The sequence below is a fragment of the Barbus barbus genome (assembly GCF_936440315.1).
Source record: "Barbus barbus genome assembly, chromosome: 7".
Lineage (NCBI taxonomy): Eukaryota > Metazoa > Chordata > Actinopteri > Cypriniformes > Cyprinidae > Barbus > Barbus barbus.
The window spans coordinates 14,050,876-14,072,584 of record NC_136735.1 but is presented as its reverse complement, the minus strand read 5'-3'; the positions used below and the strand labels follow the sequence as shown (position 1 = coordinate 14,072,584).

The following is a 21,709-nucleotide window of genomic DNA, read 5'->3' as shown; positions in this document are numbered from 1 at the left end:
CAAAGCCATTAGAGCCTTTTGAATAAATATGCAACCAGGGATTAATTTAGGAATCCCATGGACATGCTAACCATTCCTCTCCATCTCCTACCAAATCATTTAAAATGGAATTAGAGGCCAAATTCACTATATGGTTGCACCGTGTGTGGGCAAAATGGTTGAGTTTAAGTAATTAAATGGGCGTATTTTTAGACATCAATTTTTTCGCCAACATTTCTCAATGCTTCTGAGAAACAAAAACGGCCCATTAAGCATTAATGACTCTGAATTAATAAGTGCTAAGAGTTATTAATTCACAACCACTGTTGCTGGCTGGTGAACATTAGAAGCCACCTAATGGCAAGCCTTCATCTTCATCTTGTCCCAGATGTCTCGGCCCATCTGTATTTGTCATCAAGGCGCGCCCATATACCCTAATGCTCTACAGAGCCTCATAAACAGAAGATTATTGACCCCAAACCTCAGTGTCCTTAAACCAAGCCAACTCTTAAGCCGCTTCACTCCCAGAACTCACATTTGTTTCCATTTGGCACAGCAATGTTTTATGTTATGTTAGTTTTAGCCTGTTTGATCTTTATTTACTCTAAGTGTGATGTGGGGTCTGTGCCACATAGCAACAGTAACTAACATCATCCTGAGACCTTCTTAGCCCGTTCTCTGTGTTGGTGGAAGCATGCTGATTGAAATTATGAACAGTGTAATTAGCACATGTGAAAGCTTTATAGATCTACTTTATATTGCTTTTCATTTCTATTCTGTAAACACACTTAATCTCTGCTCTAAAACACAATGAGCTTCTTTGCTGAGGTACCTTAGGTGACCTTCACATCGGGAGCATGCCTATGATGCCTTAAAATCCTACCTCTGTAGACCGCTCACTAGATCTTGTCATAGATTAAATATCTAATAACTAAAAAAAGGATCAGTTTAAGCATGGAGCCCCGCATCACACAGAAAATCTTATATAAGAAAAAAATATATAAATAAAAGTTAGCAGATTGTTACTGTTCAAAGCAGATTCTTCAGCTACAGCAGCCCGCATCTGTTTCAAAACATATCGAAAATGGCCTGCCTGTCAGCCAACCCTCTTACAAGGTGTCTGCGCGCTATTCTTAGACCTTAGTCGCTTCTAATTGAAACACTGCAACTAGCTGTTGATATTTTTCAACAGATACATCACTTAATGTTGCTCGCTGGCTTTTTCCTCTTGTTGTAAGTGCGCGGGTGGGAAGTGCAAATGATTGAAAAGATGTGACAGTTTGGTGGGCATCATTATGGTTGTGTCAGACGATAGTGATTTCCAGTCATAACGCATTAGGTTCACCCTGACAGAGTGCTCAACTCCTTTCCCCTCTAACCGGCCGGGCCAAACAAGTACATTCACTTCAGCAATAAACACAATAGCTAGTGATCAGTGATCACGTTTCTATACATCTGTAGGCTTTTAACTTTTGACTATAATAGTTTACAGTCAACTTGCACCAACTTAAATCTGTTCAGTTATTCATTGCTTCAAGCACTGCTTGTTCATTGTTTGTTTATAAATCTTGACTGTTTTTGTGTGCTAGTACACTATACTGCTCTTTTTGTAATTGTGGAATTTCTACCTTTGTCCTGTTAGCAACAATCCTGCACATAGATACTACCTAGCAACAGACCCAATGACAGGTCAGCTGTATGTTTCGGACACCAACTCACGACGGATCTTCAGGCCTAAAGCCCTGACGGGAACCAAAGAGTTGCTGCAAAACGCAGAGGTTGTGGCAGGGACTGGAGAGCAGTGTTTGCCGTTTGACGAGGCTCGATGTGGGGATGGAGGCAAGGCCACTGAGGCGCTACTGCTGGGACCCAAAGGTAAAGAGACTGAACGCCCGCTAATCAATATGGACACTAGCTGAACACGACACACTTTTGTTCTCTCTCACGCACACACAAATAGCATAAAAACTCTTTTTGCTATTCAAGTAATATTTTTTAGTAAAACTTATCAACACGGCAACAGCCAGCTATTAAGTAGTGGACACAGACACACATTTCTGTGAGAGAACTAGAGAAGCCTGTGATCCTCACTGAATCCCTCAGTTCCTTTCCTCTTGGTTTTAGCTCTGACTAGATAAAAAAAAAAAAAAAACACTGCTTCCTGAATATTCTTTGCACTCAACATCACTCTTAGCTCAGGAATAATTCACCACCCAAAAGCACATTGTGAATTATTCACCAAGTGCCGCGTCTTCAGTGACCTGGAAACCACAGGGGCAAGCGTGACATGTGTACCAGTCGTGTTTCACCTGTTTGCTGGTGCAGTGTGTCTATTTGCAGCGGTCACATCTGCCCCCTCTCTACATAGGCATTGCTGTGGATAAGAACGGGTTCATCTACTTCGTGGATGGTACCATGATCAGGAAAGTAGACCGGAATGGCATCATCTCAACACTTCTGGGGTCTAATGACCTCACATCTGCTCGTCCTCTGACCTGTGATACCAGCATGCATATTGGACAGGTATACATTCATTTTCACCTGCTCTACATCACTGTTTAATGCACTTCAGTCTTAAATATTAATTTGTCTATTTTTGCTGCCACAAAAGAAAAGCTGCAGCACTGCTAACCTGAATGTAGTATGATTTATAGAATTTAATTCAGTCCAGTTATGCCACTGGGCTAAAACAAAATATTTGAGGGCAGAAAGGCCAAACTTCGATTTATTTCAGAATGCAATCTGTGATTGTCAGTACAAAGAGTCAGCCTTTCAAGCCTGATCCTCTGGCTTTATCACTGAAGTGGTGTTAGGATGAGTGGCCTCGTTTCAAAGATAAAAGCAAAGGCTGGAAGCAATTGAAACTGTTGCCTCATTTGAACTGGAAGGCACAATTGTTTTTCATGTTGTCCCTAATAGAGTTTTTCAAATGAGATTTGTGAGGTTAATTATTAAAAAATTCAGTATTATTCTTCATAATAGAATAAATAGAATAATAGAATTCAGTAAATTCTATTATTCAGTATTTGTTTTATGATAATTATTAAATGATTTTACTATCAGAGGAGCCCTGTAAGTAACAGCTTACAATTTAAAAGACCACAAAACAGAGTTCTAGAGCTTGCAGACTTCAAGCAATTAGTTTCATTGTTTTTCCAGCCAACCACTTATAGTAGACTACACTATGACCTACTATCTATCCACTAACCTCAAGACATACTTTAAGGCCCAAATCAGGAACAAAAAGACTGAGCTCAGCCCTCTGTGGTAGCCTCCACCCAAACGAAAGCCAGAGAAACGTCCTTGAAGACCTGGAGCTCCCCCCTCTGGCTGCTCTCCCTCTGGTGCTAAAAGCATCTAATCACCTGAGCTCAGTAAGAAAACAAATCATCTGTTAGAATTCCTAGACACAAAGAAAGTAATAGTACAAAAGATGATGAACATGAGATGAAGACTGCAGTCAAATCAGTAGACTAATAAAAGCTCTTTTTACATTGTACATTGACTGGTTTGCTTCATGGGGGCCATGACGAGATCACATAATCAGCTGAATACTCCTAATTTTATATAAGTACCCCACTATTATAGAGCACCTTCTGGAATAAATGAATCATGGTTGACTGTACATAGAATATGTTTTCAATAGCAACAGCTGAAAACATATATGCGATGCTACATTAATGTTGTTGGGTCTCAGAGTAAGTCCAAGGTGATTTCCATAGTAGCCAGTGCAACAAACAAGAAATTATGTTCTTTGGAAACACATCTCTATTGTGGGTGTGCGAGTAGGACTAATTTTTTTTACCTGCAGCTTTATTATGAAGAGGGTCTTTTGCTTGAAAAGGGCTGTTATGCAGTGTTTAGTAAACTTTCTCATCCACATTCTTAGGCAGAATCCATCCTCCCCACACTTTCTGTTCTCTGGTCTCCCAACCAACCCCATTTGTCTCTGTCTAAGTGATGGAGGTTGGAGATGAGACATAAGGCTGTTGTCTGACATACCCTTGGGTCCAGACTCAGTGAAGCTCAATGAGGTATGGACAGACCCAGACAGTTGGTGTCAGCCTGACAATTACCCAAACGTTTGCTCTTGCGAGTCATCGATGTGCATCATTAAGGATATATACAGCTCAACCTACACAACTGTCACCGACCTCAGTAAGGCCAATAGGGACAGCAGAAAATAACTCAAGTGCTCTTCAAGGAAATATTGGGTTAATCTTGGGTTAGAGCATATAAAAGTACTCTGTCTGCTTCTGAGGCTACCAAGTTGGCCTTTTGCATATCAGGTGGTGACCTGTGAGTTGATAAAACACTTTAGGTGGCATGTTGTGGAGCACCCAAGTAAAATCCGTTTGTCCTGAGTAAAATCTGGTCTTGAGGTCATGCATTATGCAGAAGGTGGAATCACAGACGGGCCATGGCTGAGCAGAGAAAGCTTTTATCCACAGGAGCTGCTATAGTTCAGAACCATTACACTTTAATGTGGTGCTCTTCAAAGACGCTTAACCTGCCTGTGTGGCCAGGGTGCCAGTTCAGAGCAGAAAGAGAACGAAGGAGAAGAACTGAAGACACCTGGTCTAGGAATGATTTCATTGAGAATAACTCTCAATGAATCCACTCAAAGCTTTAGGAACAGGCTGGCAATTAGTTCAATTATTATGATATTGTCAGCATATCTTTGCAAGAGCGAGTTATAGATTATGCCATTGCATAACTTGCCCCCACTGGCACTTGGCAGCATTATTGAAGTTGTTGAGACTGTGAAGAAATATCAAAACCGGATAATTTTGACAAGACCATGTCCTCAGACAAGACCATGCATGATCAAGAGGAGAATTCCTATGCTTTCTCAGTATAAACAATGTCTGAAAGAAAGTGTGAGCTGGGGAACGTTTTTATTTTTATTAATAGACGTCCAGACAAGACTGTCCTTCCAAGCCATCTTTAAAAGTCTGGTTGAGGCCAGTCCTCCATGCGGACAGGGTTATTCTTGGTGTGCTTTTCTTTTCCAGACAGTTGTTCCCTGTAGGCGCTGAGGAATTGCATCCCGTTGCAAAATAAATGACCCAGCAACAGGCAAATCGAATGAACTAGAGGCACCCAATGTATTAAGCCTCCAAAGTAACGGATCCTTCTTCATCAGTGTCAGACCCAAACATCAACTGTGCACAGAGTGAGAGAGCAAGTGGGAGATGTAATAACGTGTTTTTGTCTGTGTGTATATCTATGCAAGATTCCATAAGTGATCCACCTCCCTATTTGATCTGTCCTCTCTGCAGGTGCGTTTAGAGTGGCCCACAGACCTGGCCATCAACCCTATGGACAACTCCATCTATGTGCTTGACAACAATGTTGTACTACAGATAACCGAGAACAGGCAGGTGCGTATTGTGGCAGGCAGACCTATGCATTGCCAGGTGCCGGGCATCGAATACACCATGGGAAAGCGTGCCATCCAGACCACTCTAGAAGGTGCAACATCCATCGCTCTGTCCTACAGCGGGGTCCTCTATATTGCCGAGACGGATGAAAAGAAGATCAACCGCATCAGACAAGTCAGCACAGATGGCGAGATTACTCATTTGGCAGGAGCGCCCTCTGACTGCGACTGCAAGAATGACGCTAACTGTGACTGTTACCAGACAGGCGATGGGTATGCCAAAGACGCAAGGCTAAATGCTCCTTCCTCTCTGGTGGTCTCTCCTGATGGAACACTCTACGTAGCTGACCTGGGAAACATTCGAATCCGTGCCATACGCCACAATCGACCTCCACAAGGCTCTTCAGGTCTTTATGAAGTTGCTTCACCTGCTTCTCAAGAGCTCTATGTGTTTGACTCCAATGGAACGCATCAGTATACTATGAGCTTGGTCACTGGTGACTACAAGTACAACTTCAGCTATAGCAATGAGGATGATATCACCGCTGTAACAGACAGCAGCGGAAATACGCTTCGGGTTCGTCGAGACCCCAATCGAATGCCAGTGCGTATTGTTGCCCCTGACAACCAAGTTATTTGGCTGACGATTGGTACAAATGGAGGGCTTAAGACCCTCACAGCACAGGGGCAGGAGTTGGTGCTCTTCACCTACCATGGCAACAGCGGCCTGCTAGCCACCAAGAGCATCCAAATTGGCTGGACCACATTTTATGAGTAAGTGCTTCAATCAATTCCTTTACACTGTAGCAGAGCACATCTCTAAACCTTTATTATTAGATCTTTCTGTATTTTTAAAAGTTTATGCAGTTTTGACATTTTGTATAGATTGCTGTTGTAGTGCACATTCCTGCTGTAGGATTTAATGCTTCTCTAAGTCCTCTCCTTCAGCAAAAGTGTAGCCTGTAGTTACAAAACCTACCATTTATTTCACCACATGCTATTTAGAGCATGCTGAAAATGCTAAATGAATTTGTATGATATTTTCCGGCTGGTGGTGTACCAAATGGTTTTGCATAATGCCAGTCTGGGGTAGGTCCTTCTGGCCAACATGTTGGACACAGTGTCTGTGCACCTATCCTGCCATTACCACAAATACACTGCTGGCATTGACAGGCCTTAACGATCGCAACTTCAATGTGTCAAGTTTTTATTATATTATTATGTGGGTAAGGATTAATCCCCATTTTATATAGAAATGTCCTCAGGCCAGTTGTGAGTGTGCAAGGCAACTCAAACTAGCCAACCTTTGTTAAAAAGTAAACCTTTTTTATATATTGTGGCGGGAGGAGCAAACGACAGACACAGTGGGCGTGGCGTCAGGCCTCGGAGAGGTTTTTATTAAACAAAAATATTAAAATAAAGTGTCCAAAGGGGGAAAAGTGTCCAAAATAAACAGGGGATCCGGTGTCCTCGTCGTGCTGCGGGGCTTGTGAAGGAGGGCAGTGTTCAGGAGGGAAGGGTCCAGGGAAGGGGCGGAGTCCGGTGGCCGCACGCGCTCCCCTCTCGGGTCCGGGAGCGAGTGGCGGCGGCTTCCTTCAGCGGCGACGTCCTTCTCCTAAGCCCCCGGAGCTTCTGGGGGACTCGACGGCCCGGCATCCTGGCCCATCGGCCGTCTAACGGGTGCGGCAGTCTTCCTACTCGACGCTCCCTTCCTGGACCCACGAGGACACCAGCGTGCATGCAGAGGCGCTTGGCATTTAAACGGCGGCGGTGATGAGGCTCTATTCACATCAGGTGCGCCTCATCACACGCCGCCAGCCCTGGCTGATTCAGCGCCCCTCCTCTCTCACACACCCACTCCCGTCGGGAGCCTGGTGAAGGGCGGCGAATACGGGACGGGGTGGTGATGACAATAAGGGAGGAGGCAGCCGACTCGTCACAATATGTTTTATATCTAAAAGTAAACCTAAAGTTTTTCTTCACTGTCTACTTTTCTTGACTCGTGTACACAAATTTGGCCTCTGTCAGATAGCATACATACAAAGCTTTTAGAGGACCCAAACAAGACTCACTCCAAACCGTACATGTCATTCCATCATGAGAACTGCTGACCACATGTCAGTGAGGTCCAATTGCAAAAGGTGTTCTAATGGCATGTTTGCCTTACAGCTATGACAGCGAGGGACGTCTGACGAATGTGACATTCCCCACGGGGGTTATCACCAGTCTAATCGGGGAGATGGACAGAGCCCTAACAGTGGACATTGAGACCTCAGGACGAGATGACGATGTCAGCATCACCACCAACCTTTCTTCCATTGACTCTTTTTACACATTAGTTCAAGGTGCGGCAAGTCTCTGCTGTATTATCATTATTAACAATGGCCCTTGATGGCTCTATAAACTGACCTGTTGCTTTAAGTCTTGGAAATGTTCCACACTGCTAATCAAGCTGTAACTCACAGGTTAAATCAATATTAATGACCAAACACTCATTACTCATTCATTAGGGGTAAAATTGTCAGATGGTAATTTATAGTTTCACTATAATCACAGCACCACAGGGAATGAAAACGCACTGGACAGCTGGGCTCTGAAATAATACATCCGCATAGCACACTTTAAAGTGTGTAATACTTTTGATGTTGAAAAACTTTTAATAACCTTAACCCAGCTTAATGGGCAAAGACAACAAGTAATTACTTTGTAGGTTGATTTCCATTAAAAGATTATGGCGTTATCAAAACATCTCAAACTGACAACGCTGGCTCAACCAGTGGCCTGAGTTTGGGACTGGACTTTCTGTTTTTCTGACCAGTTTCAGATGGGGAAACCTGTTTAAAAAGTTATTTTTGCAATTTTGTTTGAGATGCAGAAATTACACACTTCAGGTTTATAGAGTGAGGTAACAGGCAGCAATATGGTGACTAAATGTGAATTCGGGAAAAGTCATTAGATTAAAGGGAATTTAATTAGATTAAAGAAGATTATGTATTTATACGTTTTGCAGCGCAGTCATAGCACAAACCAAAGAAATGAATATCTTTCTCATGGGGTTTTCTTTTTACAAATCCTCTTCTAACATCCTTAACCAAATATGATGTGACTTGAGAATAAAAATCAATGTGGTGATTCTGAAACACTGTTTTAACATAATCCCTATGAACTCTATCTTCTTGTGTTTTTTTTCCCCACTACCTCTCGTTTCACTCTCCTGCTATTTTCCTCCTCATAGATCAACTAAGAAACAGCTACCAGGTGGGCTATGATAACTCTATGAGGGTCATCTATGCCAATGGAATGGACTCTCACTTCCAGACCGAGCCTCATATTCTTGCGGGCGCATCCAACCCGACAGTGGCCAGAAGAAACATGACCCTGCCTGGAGAAAATGGACAGAACTTGGTGGAGTGGCGCTTCAGAAAAGAACAGAACAGGGGGAAAGTCGTAGTATTCGGCAGGAAACTCAGGGTATGTAAAAATGTTATTTAGAAGACTCTTTGTAAAGAGTGTTTACTAGTGTAGTCAGAATAATGCATTACATCTGTAGAGTACTCTTCATAACACAATATCATAAAACTCCTTCTGGCTTGACTGAGTTGAAAGTTGTAAATTATGGGAAATTAAATTGTTATTATTTCTACAAACACCGAAATAGAAGCTTCATCTTTGATCTCAACTGGTGTTAACCCTCATATCCACAATGCTATTTGAACTAGAACTAATTCTGATATTACGCAACCCACAGACACATTTTAGAAAAGGCTTTTGTCTAGTCATCAGTTTTGTCAATGAACCAGACTATATCTCTTCTAAATTATCTTATTTTCTTTTGTTATGAAGAGTAGCTGAATTGTTACAGAGTCCTCTGTTGTTCTCCTTCAACTTTCATTTGTTCCACAAAAGAAGCAGGTCACCTCAGAGCATCAATAAAGAAACCCTGATTCTTATATGGGAAACTGCTCTGGCATTTCAAAGCCTCTGAGTTGCAAATAATATAGTATAATATAATTTAATTTAATGAGACTAGGGGAGATTAAAAGTGTGTTAGTGACCAGTTTGTATGCAACTTCTATTCAGTCCTTAAATGTAACTGAAGTTGGGAAAAATCAACCCTACCAAAAAATATTATACTTGTTAGCAATGAATGTTATAATCATAAATATTGTGTCTTCCTATCATAAAGGTCAACGGTAGAAACCTGCTGTCTGTGGATTATGACCGCTCACTGCGCACAGAGAAAATATATGACGATCATCGAAAGTTCCTTCTGAAGATTGTGTATGATGCCTCTGGCCATCCTACACTGTGGGTGCCCAGCAGTAAGCTGATGTCTGTCAACCTCACCTATTCCAGTACTGGCCAGGTCACATGCATTCAGAGAGGCCCCACAGTCGAGAGGGTAGAATACGACAGCCAGGGACGCATAGTCTCCAGAACCTTTGCTGATGGCAAAACCTGGAGTTACACCTATTTGGACAAGGTGAGTATTGTGAATTTTTCCAATAGTAGGTTGTACTGTTATATAACAAGATTTGCTGGAGTGTGTTAAATATGTTTTGATTTATTGTCAGAAATTTCTAAGGGATATTTTTGCAAGAATGTTCAAATAGTCTGAAATCAGATATTCTACAGATATAAATTAACTGACAGTATTTGAAAACTACTAAATTCATTGTGTCAAACGCAGCATGATGTGCTACCACAAATATAGGTGAACAAATGTATTGGGCCTAAGGGTAAATGCTTTTATGGAGCTTGGCGATTGAAATCTTCTACTTTCCTTGAATGGAAGTGCAGCTTGGACATTCTACCTAATAATTTTGTCTTTCATGCCAGAACACTGTAGGATAGAAACAACATGGTAGTGGGTTATGGCTGTGTGAATCCATTTCTGGGTGAACTATTTCTTAAAGTTCAGGGTGTCCACAGTGCTCCTCCATAACAGAGATTTACTGATGGTTACTCCCATTGAATTGGTTCTCCAGAAGCACACGATTATAACTGTGTCAGCAGTACAAACATGAAGTTTGTTGGTCCACATAAAGCTGAGAAATAGCTATAGAAAATCCCTAGTTATCCGGGGGTCCGAATTTTCTGTGGAACTATGTAGATAAGTTTATAGATTCCAGAAACTGGTGTGTGCCGAGAGGGAGAGAAACTGGATGTTGTGGATGTTTCTTGTGAGGGAAATGGCTTAGTAAGGTCTCATAGACAAAGTTAGAGTCTCAAAATGAGACCACAGGGAAAACTCAGGGTTTGAGCTCAGCCTAATAATAACATAAACCCCCGGTTTCACAAACATGGTTTAAGCCTAGTCCTGGACTAAAATGTAAATCTGAGCTTTTTCAACTGAAAGAAACTTGCACTGACTGATCTTAAAACATATCAGCACCTTTGTTGTGTCTTTAGCTGCACACCAGTAATGTTTTTTTCTAAGGCACGTTTATAAAAATTACTTAAATGTCCTAATTGAACAATGGCCTAATCCTGGCTTAGTCTAAGCCGTCTGTGAAATGAAAAGAGTGATATGAAAAGAATAACTTACACCTCCAACCCTAGTTACAGGACATCACAACTTTTTCGTTGCTGTATGTGATTACCCTTGTAAATGCTAACTCTTCTTAAAAATGTTTGTTTGTGGACATATAAATATTACAAAATATAAGGTTTTTACAGAGTTTGAGTTGGATGATAGCAGTTGGAGTTTCCTCCAAGAGAGCACAAAAGTTTTGTGGAAAGAAAAACCACTGTGTGTAAATGTGTAGATTAAATATGCATGGCTAGCCTGTCTTTCCGTCGCCTGCCACATGCGCAGGTAGCATGACCAGCGAGAGGATATCAAACATATGGCACCAATAGTGCCTAGGGAACTAGAATAATGTCTGTCCAAGTATGGATGACAAGGTGAAGACTTCTCAAAGGTAGACACTCACTGTAGCAATTCCCCAAGATGGAGAGGCCTCTAAGGATAGCCCTCAAAATCTGCAGACATCAGTCAATGTGCATATTTTACCAGGAAGGACATGAATATACGTGGAGTGATGCGGCAGCTCTGAATGCCACAGTCTCAGATCCATTCAGCGAAAGGCTCTGGGGATGTCAGTACTTAAACTCACAGCGAGAAACACTTATTTATCATCCTTTGCTTCAACTCACCTCACACATTGTCCAACAAGACCCAAAACAGACACGGAATAAACATGAGGCCTCAGTCATTAATAACTCAAAGACAACTTGCTGACTTTGTTTACCTCAAGCTTCAAGCTTAGCATACAGATGGATTTTAAAACCCCTTCTTTTTATTGATGTTCTAGTTCCACAGTATGTAGAGCATGAAAACAGTTTTCAACCCACCTTATTGGGATAAGTATGGGCAAATCATGAGGCTAAAGCCAGTAATTGCTGAACATTTTATATTTATGCAGCCATGCACATTCAGCAGACCTGCATTTAGAAGCTTGAGGGTCAAGAAGAACTCAATTAGGCAAAGAAATAATCACTAAATGGAGCGTTAATACCTGCTTTTACACACCATTTGCATTTTAATAGCATGTAAGAAATGCATGAAAGATTAATGAATTGTTTAGGTTAATTTCTCCTCTCTCCCACCTTTTGATTTACAGTCCATGGTGCTGCTTTTACACAGCCAGCGGCAGTACATCTTTGATTACGATCTGCAGGATCGACTCTCTGCCATCACTATGCCAAGTGTGGCCCGTCACACCATGCAAACTATCCGCTCTGTCGGCTACTACCGCAACATCTACAATCCGCCTGAAAGTAATGCCTCAGTTACGGTGGACTACAGTGAGGACGGCCAGCTCTTGCGGGTGGCACACTTGGGCACTGGCCGGCGTGTCCTTTATAAGTATCGGAGACAGAACAAGCTGTCCGAGATCCTATATGACAGCACACGGGTCAGCTTCACCTACGATGAGACAGCAGGTGTGCTGAAAACTGTCAACCTACAGAGTGAGGGTTTCATTTGTTCTATCAGATATCGACAGATAGGTCCACTAGTGGACCGGCAAATATTCCGCTTCAGTGAGGACGGCATGGTCAACGCCCGCTTTGACTACACCTATGACAATAGCTTCCGAGTCACCAGCATGCAAGGAGTCATCAACGAGACCCCGCTACCCATAGATCTTTATCAGTTTGATGACATTTCCGGCAAGGTTGAGCAGTTTGGGAAATTCGGCGTCATCTATTACGATATTAACCAGATCATATCAACAGCTGTCATGACCTATACAAAGCACTTTGATGTCCATGGCCGCATCAAGGAGATCCAGTACGAGATCTTCCGCTCCCTCATGTACTGGATCACTATCCAATATGACAACATGGGCCGTGTCACCAAAAGAGAAATAAAGATCGGCCCTTTTGCCAACACTACCAAATATGGCTATGAGTATGATGTGGACGGGCAGCTGCAGACAGTCTACCTGAATGAAAAAATGATGTGGCGGTATAATTACGACCTGAACGGCAACCTACACCTGCTGAACCCTGGCAACAGTGCACGACTCACTCCCCTCCGCTATGACTTACGAGACCGCATCACACGGCTGGGCGATGTGCAGTATCGTATGGACGAAGATGGCTTTCTGCGCCAAAGAGGTACGGAGATCTTTGAGTACAACTCCAAGGGCCTCTTGGTTCGGGTGCATAGTAAGGCCAGTGGCTGGACCATCCAGTACCGCTACGATGGACTAGGAAGACGCCTGGCCTCTCGCAACAGTCTGGGCCAGCACCTTCAGTTCTTCTATGCAGACCTCAACTACCCGACACGCATCACCCATGTCTATAACCACTCCAGCTCTGAAATCACCTCGCTCTACTATGACCTACAAGGCCATCTGTTTGCCATGGAGATCAGCAGTGGCGAGGAGTTTTACATCGCTTGTGACAACACAGGAACGCCACTCGCAGTCTTCAGCAGCAATGGGCTTCTCCTCAAGCAGGTGCAATATACTGCTTATGGAGAGATCTATTTTGACTCTAACCCTGACTTTCAATTGGTTATTGGATTCCATGGTGGCCTATATGATCCTTTAACAAGATTGCTGCACTTTGGAGAGCGGGACTATGACATTCAAGCGGGCCGTTGGACAACCCCAGATATTAGCACCTGGACCAGGGTGGGCAAGGACCCAGCTCCCTTCAATCTATATATGTTCCGCTACAATAATCCCATCAGCAAGGTGCATGAGGTCAAGGAGTATGTCACAGGTGAGCAGCGGGCCCTTCTGTCACACTACAATTGTAATTAGTTTCACTGTAGTAACTGTAGGGCAAAAAATTGTCAGTCAACCTGTGAATATCTTTTTCTTTTTTTTTTTTATACACAATGTCTGTTCTTACACTTCATAGATGTCAACATCTGGCTGGTGACATTTGGCTTTCACCTGCATAATGTTATCCCAGGATTTCCCATCCCTAAATTTGACCTTACCCAACCCTCACTGGAAATGAGGAAGAGTCAGCTATGGGACGACCTACCGGTATGCAGTCTAATGTCGTCATCTGTCTCACATAAGTTGATAATTTTGCTTTCGTACAGTAGTTTAAAATAATACAATGAAAAATAACACCATTTGATTACTCTGCATATCATGTGATTCATTCAGTTAAAATCATATTCAGTGCCCTAGTAACCTTGCTTTCATTCAAATTGAGATTTAGTGTTTACAAATATGTCCAGATAAATAGAGTATGTGTTTTGTCTTTTTTGCCTCACTTTAGTCCATCTCAGGGGTCCAGCAGGAGGTTATAAGGCAGGCCAAAGCTTTCCTGTCTTTTGAGAGGATGCCAGAGATCCAGTTAAGCCGACGATGCTCAAGCCGTGAAAAACCTTGGCTGTGGTTCGCCGCAGTCAAATCCCTCATTGGTAAAGGTGTGATGCTTGCCATTACCAGTAAGAGCCAGGTGGCCACCAATGCACTGAACATAGCAAATGAGGACTGCATTAAAGTGGCCACTGTCCTCAACAATGCCTTCTATCTAGAGGATCTGCACTTCACAGTGGAAGGTCGCGACACGCACTACTTCATAAAGACCAGCCTGCCCGAGAGTGACCTGGGTGCCCTGCGGCTCACCAGTGGTCGCAAGAGTCTAGAAAATGGTGTCAACGTAACAGTGTCACAGTCCACCACCGTGGTCAATGGACGGACACGTCGCTTCGCAGATGTGGAGTTGCAGTACGGTGCGTTGGCTCTACATGTGCGCTATGGCATGACACTGGATGAGGAGAAGGCACGTGTTCTAGAGCAGGCTCGCCAGAGAGCACTGTCAAGCGCATGGGCACGGGAGCAGCAGCGCGTACGTGACGGGGAGGAGGGAGTCCGTCTTTGGACAGAGGGGGAGAAGAGGCAGTTGCTCAGCTCTGGGAAGGTGCTGGGTTATGACGGCTACTATGTATTATCAGTGGAGCAGTACCCTGAACTGGCCGACAGTGCCAACAATATCCAGTTCCTGAGGCAGAGCGAGATTGGGAAGAGGTAACAGTCTGCACAGCACAGACTGTTCAACAGACTACTGCCCCTTTGCTCCACAAGCTCCTCTCCAGTGTACACACTCCCAGAGCTCCTATCCCAGAGACTAAAGGGAAGGGGTTTATGTTCGAGAAGTGAGGAGTTGTGCCTAAGTACCACACACACTGCAGTGATACGAAAAAACCTGAGGCACTTCCTCTTTGACTGAACACACCCCCATCCCACATATTTGTTCACAATATTGCATTGAATGGATAATGGACTCGCTAAGAGAGCAGCCCAATAAAAGTTATGATTTGTTTTTCTTTTTGTTTTTGGCTTTTTATATAAAACCTTAAAGGTGACTTGGTCAGTGATAAAATTGAGAGAAAAAAAGGCAAATGTGTTTACATGTGAAGACCACTGCACCCAGATGAACTAATATAATGCCTTTTTCACAAGGCAGTGACTGTAATTCAGTGGTTCGTACCGTCCTTGTTCTCAGCAATGTTTTGTCAACTAGTGAGGACTGAGGTTTCAGACTGTGAGCTAGTTGATTGTTTCTCTTCTGCTTTGATTTCTGAAGGGACACAGTTGTGGTTCATATAATCAAATCTGAGTGTACAATCTCATTCCTGAACCAACCCAGGTGGTGAATACAGCGGAAACTGACAGAACTAAATATATAAATATATATCTCATAACTGACCGGTACTTTGACAAGAGATGTTAGAATATCTTTATGGATTTTTTTAAAGCAAAAAAATTCCACTTATCCGTACAACAATATTAGTCGCAGAGAAAGTAATTTATGTACAGTGTTTATACATAAAAAATAAAATCTTACAAATATTGAGACTTTTTCGTCTTGTCATGCATTACTGTTTATACTCATGAATTTTTATATTTTATCTTATCGAAATTTGTGGTAATGCTAACTGAAATAAAATCAGCTGTACTGTGTCATTGAATCCTCAACATAGTTTTTTCTTCTCTTTCCATCCTCTGAAACTGATTGTTGCCATATTTTATTTCTATTTCTCTCTTTTTCAGATTGTCTAAATATGTTCAGTGGTTTCATGGCGTTACTGCCGCTGTAATCAACAATAGGTTTAGAGTAGCTGTTTTGCAGTTGTGAGATGAGTAAATACTACTCGAATACTAAAAACCCAACAAGGGTTTAGTAATTTGCCAGAAATGATTCCTTTACAGTAATGTCATGGTATTGTTCTGTCTTTAATTGGAATGAGTTTCAAGCGTAACACTTTTTAAAGACTTTCTGTCCAGATATATATACGAGTTCAAGTTTTAGCTTCGCTTTCTATCCAGAGATAAGATTTTTTTTCCCAAAAGTTTCCGCTCTTTTTAATGTGTTTAGATGAAGGATATATCACACTAACATTAATGTGTGTTGCCAGAGTTTATATCCTTGCATTTTCACCATGACTAAAAACTCCCTTGACAAGAAGAAACACAACTCTCTAGAATCAAAAGGGTCATTAGACTGCAGAGATAGTGTGGCTTTTTCCCACTGAACACTGACATTGCCCTATGATCATGTTATGATGTTAAAAATGTTTTGCATGGGGCTGAATTTATATAACTGAAATAAGTGCTAAAGCAGAATTTTACTGAGTTGAAATTTATGAAGTGAAGAGTTAAGAGAACTCCACCAGATTGATTTAGGATTTCTTTTACTTTAAAATATTTGACAACAAATGTATTCATCTAAGAGCACCACAAGCATTAAAGTGATCAAAAGTCACCCCAAAAGGGAAAAAAATAATTTGTATGCCTAAATGGACTGCCTCCTTCTTCGGATACTGTTTTTGTAAAGGCTTTTTAAAGATTGTATAAAATAAAATGTTCTGACTAATGAATGAGAAAATATTGTTTCCATTTTAGTTTGTTGTTTTCCTATGAAAAGTTTTTAAATCAATCATGTAATTGTACGAAGGAGCCTATTTTTCTATTCATGAGTGAATGGAGGTCTGAAGGGGATGTTACCCACCTGTGGGCCTGTGAGGTTTTGTCTGGGATTCTTCAGTTATGGACTAGTCTGAGCTTGTTGTTAGGGTGAACTTTTCCCCCTGGAAAGAGAAAAAAAAAAAAAAAGGTGAGCACTTAATTAAAACACTAGTAATTACAGAACAAGAACCACTGCAATATTAACGTGTTTGCCCTAAAAGGTCTACACAGATTCTCTGAGTTGCTCTGCGATACAGTCAAGTTATTTGTTGACGTAAGGAGTGGCCACTGTACTCCGGAGCCCTTCAATTGGTGTATGAACAAATTCCAATTTTCAACATAGTCAAGATACTCTTATTAAAACCTAGAAGTAGATTTGGGGGAAACATGTTACAGAGTAGCAGTGAAGATACAAATGTCTGTGAGAGGAGAAGTGAGAACTGAAAACATCCTGATATGTTTGCTATCGACTGCATGCATACAGTGTAAACCCAATGAATCAAAGGAAGGTCACTTTTTTTCCTTACAGCATATTAGTGCCAATATGTATGTGGTCTGTTTTGATATTTATTTGCACTACAATGTATATGTTGAAGATGATGATGCCTCTACTTTATACATTATTGCAGTCGTCACGTCTCCGGTCTGATCTGATGGAGACTGTAAAAACCGGCTATTTTTCCTAAATTAAAAGGAAAGACGCCTGTACAGAAAATCATCAGTATTTAATTTAATACTTAAAAAAAAAATGCCATTATCATCGCACAGTTTAGTCACTTAACAGTAATGTTTTCTCATATCAGATCTGATGTGGGATTTGGTCAACCTAAAATGTGTGCATTGTGTGCCTGAATTTCTCTGAGTACTGAAAATTTGAAAATGCAGTGTGTGATTAGCTTTGTTGCTACTGCGACAAATCAACCATTGTTTTTTTGTTAAATTACTTTGTTTTTGAGCAGCCTCTACATTTTGTGTATTTTGTATTATCTGTTTTACAAACTTGTTCCAAACAATTAGTACAAACTGAAGTGGTTTGACCTGTAAATTCAATAACTTATCTTACAATCTCTCATTTGTAATGAGGATTTAGAAGAAGCTGTATTACTGATGTTCTTATGATATTTGTTTTTGCTCAGTTTTGCTTTTGTATTGTTTTATAGCCACGCAGCATCTCAAAAAAAAAGCTCATGATTTCCATTTGATAGACACGTCTGTTTAGAGTGCAATTAAAGTGCAATTTTGATGTAATCTAAACTAGGTCACTGCTGGATTCATTACCTTTTATCTTCAACATGTTTAATGCTCCACAGAGATCAATCATAAAAATAAAATGTAATATTCAAAAAAAGTTGTGTATTTATTAATCCGTTACACAAATGTGACCACATATCTTACTCATTAAGTGAATCAGCAGATAAAAGCAATAGAGCAGTGGCTCTCAAACTTTGGGAGTTATGTAGTGCGACCCAGGAAATGTACACTATTAAAAAATTATTCGATATAATGTCTTGTTACTATTGTGCCGTTTGTGTTTTTTAGATGCTGGGGATTTTCACAGATCTGCAAAGGGCCAATAAAGAAACTAAAGGGGCAGGGATATTAATATTAATGAAAATGTGGCATTAGGGTTGTTACAATCTAATTCTGATATTCACACACCCTCTTGTCTTTCCAAACCTTTAAGATATTTTACTGCAAAAGACACTGACAAACAACATTGGATACATAATAGTGCTGCCAAATGATTAATCGCAATTTATTGCATTCAACAAACGTTTTTGTTTACATAATATATATGTGTGTGTACTGTGTATATTTATTATGTATACATAAAGACACATACAGCATATATTTTGAAAATATTTAAATGTATATATTTATATTCGTATAAATTATATCATATGTATTTAATATATAAACATAACATATTTTTCTTAAATATATGCATGCATGTGTGTGTATTTATATATACATAACAAATATACACAGTACACACACATATATATATTATGTAAACAAAACTTTTATTTTGGATGCGATTAATCGTTTGACAGCACTAAGGCATACAGGTTTGAAACGACAATGCTAAAAAAAGAAAAAGATACACAGAAAACCTGTTTTCTTTTCTAATGACATTCCACATTCCTGTAGCTCAAACATTAGAGTATTGTGCTAGCAGTGCCAATGTCACAGGTTCGACAATGTATGCTTTGAAATGCGATGTAAGAAGCTTGGATAAAAGTGTCTGCTAAATGCATAAATGTAATTTAATTCAATATCAGTTCAATATCCACGACAGAACATATAAAACAGAAATTAAAGAAATATCACAAAACAAAGCCTGACAGGGTAATAAATAAGAAATTATATCTTACATAGAAAGCATGTGTGTGAAATAGTTAGGAAATCACTAATTTCACAGTTTTGTGATTCTGTATAATTTATCAATTATCCATATGTTTCAGAACTGATGGAGAGAAAAGTGTCTCAGATTTGATACAGCACATTCCAATTATACATGTTTCATCTTACATAACTCCACTGGAAGCAGCCTAGAAACTCTGAGCCAAAGATTAATGAGTAAGTCTGATTCTCTACTACAGCCAATCACGTATACCTGACCAACCGAACTTCACCAATCCACACTCTAACAAGCCTTGTCCACCTCACACAGCAGTCTGTGCCCCTCATTCCTCTACTGTATCAGTAAAACACCGCCCTACAGTCAGCGAGCCTGAAGGGTTTGGGCCTCTGATTTCATGGGCAGTGGCGCATTCCTTACTGCAGAGAAATAGCTTTGCCTACCCTTTGTTGTTTTGACAGCACCAGGCCAGATGTGCTTCCATAGCAGTGTTTGAGGCTCACAGTGGCATGGTGCTCTCAATCAGAGTGGGACTCCATCCAAAAGGCCCCACATCTCAAATGTGGTCGAGTTTCCAGCAGCTGCAGCTGCCGAACAGAAGACACAAAGCACACTTTTGGGATATGGGAAGGTTTGTGAAAAAAAAACAAAAAAAACCCTGACTGGTTGTAATGGCTTTTCCAGTCACTTCTGCTGCATGTCTCTGAGGCCAAGCACATCTCTTTTGTTTGCCATTTATGAGAAGGTCTGAAGTGCTGATCCAGGCCACGTGGTGAGATGCCTTACAGGTGCGATGTGTCTGTTTGCTCTCATTACTGGGGCTCCATAATAACCTCAGAGCAGTCCTAACTCAACATCCAGCTCAGGCTATTCCTTGAGTGTGTGACAGACAAATTATATACAACAGACCTATGACAGTTGATATATTTTATGATACAAGTAAAATAGATAAAGCTGGATAACACATTTGCCTTGTGTTATCTGCACAGTGCACACACTTTCTGTGTTGTGTAGGGTTGACAAAAATTGCTAACGGATACTAGATATCAAAAGTAAATATTGCTGCAACTTGCATGCAGCAATGACAAACCCAGGCACCTGTGCCATTGCCACCCGATGGCTTTGGGGAAAAGTGCATTTTGGATATTTACAGGTTTTTACAACTGCTAGGACCCATTTATCAATACTTCTAAATGGGTCACTTTATCAGAACTCTTCTCACAACAGCAGTTTATGTGGGCTAAACTTGTAATCCTTTTCCATTTGAGACAAAATGCATTAAATTGCTACATATTTCCAATTACATACATTTTTTTCTTAGACACAACCACCACCAAATTTAATGTACCTACAGGCCAGTTTGGGTTTTTTTTTTTTCTAGGGCTGGGTATTGACACAAATTTCACGATTTGATTCAGATTCTGATTGGATATTGATTCTTTTGGATATATATCAAGTACAGTACATAGCAAATTTTCTCAAGGGAAAAAAAATCTCTTAACTAATGCTGTAAAAGGTCAATGACGTGACCTAAATTTTCTGTCCGATTGCATTTTCTCAGTTAAAAATTGGTTTAAATGCATAAAAAAGATGCCACATATAATTTTTTCTGTTATTCAAAGTGACAAAATATCATGTGGTGCGACCATCCGGCCATAACTTTTTTTTTTTGTAAACATCTTTGAAATTACCCTAAATGTATTCAGATTAATTTTCTACACTATTTGGCATAATTTCATATGCCACTGAAATTAAAATTTTCATAAAAAGTGTTTTGTAATACTGTATAAAATTGCAAAGCATTTGTATTTATATCTCCGTCATAATATACTAACAAACTTTGTCCGATGATTTCCATTTTATGAAATATCATGTGGTGCTTTGGGACTTTTATGTTGAAATCCATTCAAAGATGAGACTTTGCATCATATACCAATTTGCCAAGGACCCATGGAAGCATCAGGCAAGTTTGTAAGTCTCTTTCAAATTTGGAAAAAAATAATCTTTTTAACAGCTGGTATGTAGTTACCACATTTGGATATCATGTGGTATGACCTCAAAAAAAACAATGAATAATAAGTTATTTCTGCAATTATTTTCATTATAAATTTCATAGTGACCTTTTGTGGGAAGCTAGCTTGTTATGTTTAGGTGACCAATTCTGTGCTTGTAAATTTCGATTGAATTTGAAAACATCATGTGGTGCGACCAAATATCATGTGACATGACCACTGCAGAGTGTTCCCTGTCGATACTCCACTCGTACTGCGTCTTGTTAAAGACGCTATGGGAAAAAGCCTTTTTTCTCCTTAACTGAAGTTTTATTCAATCACGCAGTGAAACTGCACGACTATTGGTTCGTACAGGGTGTAAAAAATGAACCAATGGGTCGGCAGTGGAGCTGCACGAGCCTATGGCGACGAAGCCCACCAGATGCCGCCAGAATGGGCTGGGCTATCTGGCTATATAAGAAGCCATTTCGCCATAGGATCCTCAGATTTCTTCTCCTTCAGTGACGACGACTTTGCCTTCGCTGAC

At 40.8% G+C, this 21,709-nt stretch overlaps 1 protein-coding gene across 3 annotated transcripts in view; it reads left to right on the top strand.

The window, feature by feature from the left end:
* LOC306872067 (teneurin-3-like) overlaps nt 1–18,150 on the top strand; it is a 181,067-nt gene extending 162,917 nt beyond the window's left edge. For all 3 annotated transcript variants that reach the window (XM_079420417.1, XM_079420416.1, XM_079420415.1), the window contains 9 exons: nt 1,622–1,854; nt 2,348–2,502; nt 5,262–6,136; nt 7,532–7,707; nt 8,598–8,833; nt 9,549–9,845; nt 11,989–13,600; nt 13,742–13,872; nt 14,114–18,150. In XM_079420417.1, the coding sequence (XP_079276543.1) occupies nt 1,622–1,854; nt 2,348–2,502; nt 5,262–6,136; nt 7,532–7,707; nt 8,598–8,833; nt 9,549–9,845; nt 11,989–13,600; nt 13,742–13,872; nt 14,114–14,872 (4,474 nt within the window). In that variant the 3' untranslated portion in view covers nt 14,873–18,150. The remainder of the gene's footprint in view (nt 1–1,621; nt 1,855–2,347; nt 2,503–5,261; nt 6,137–7,531; nt 7,708–8,597; nt 8,834–9,548; nt 9,846–11,988; nt 13,601–13,741; nt 13,873–14,113) is intronic.
* Nucleotides 18,151–21,709: the final 3,559 nt, after the last annotated feature.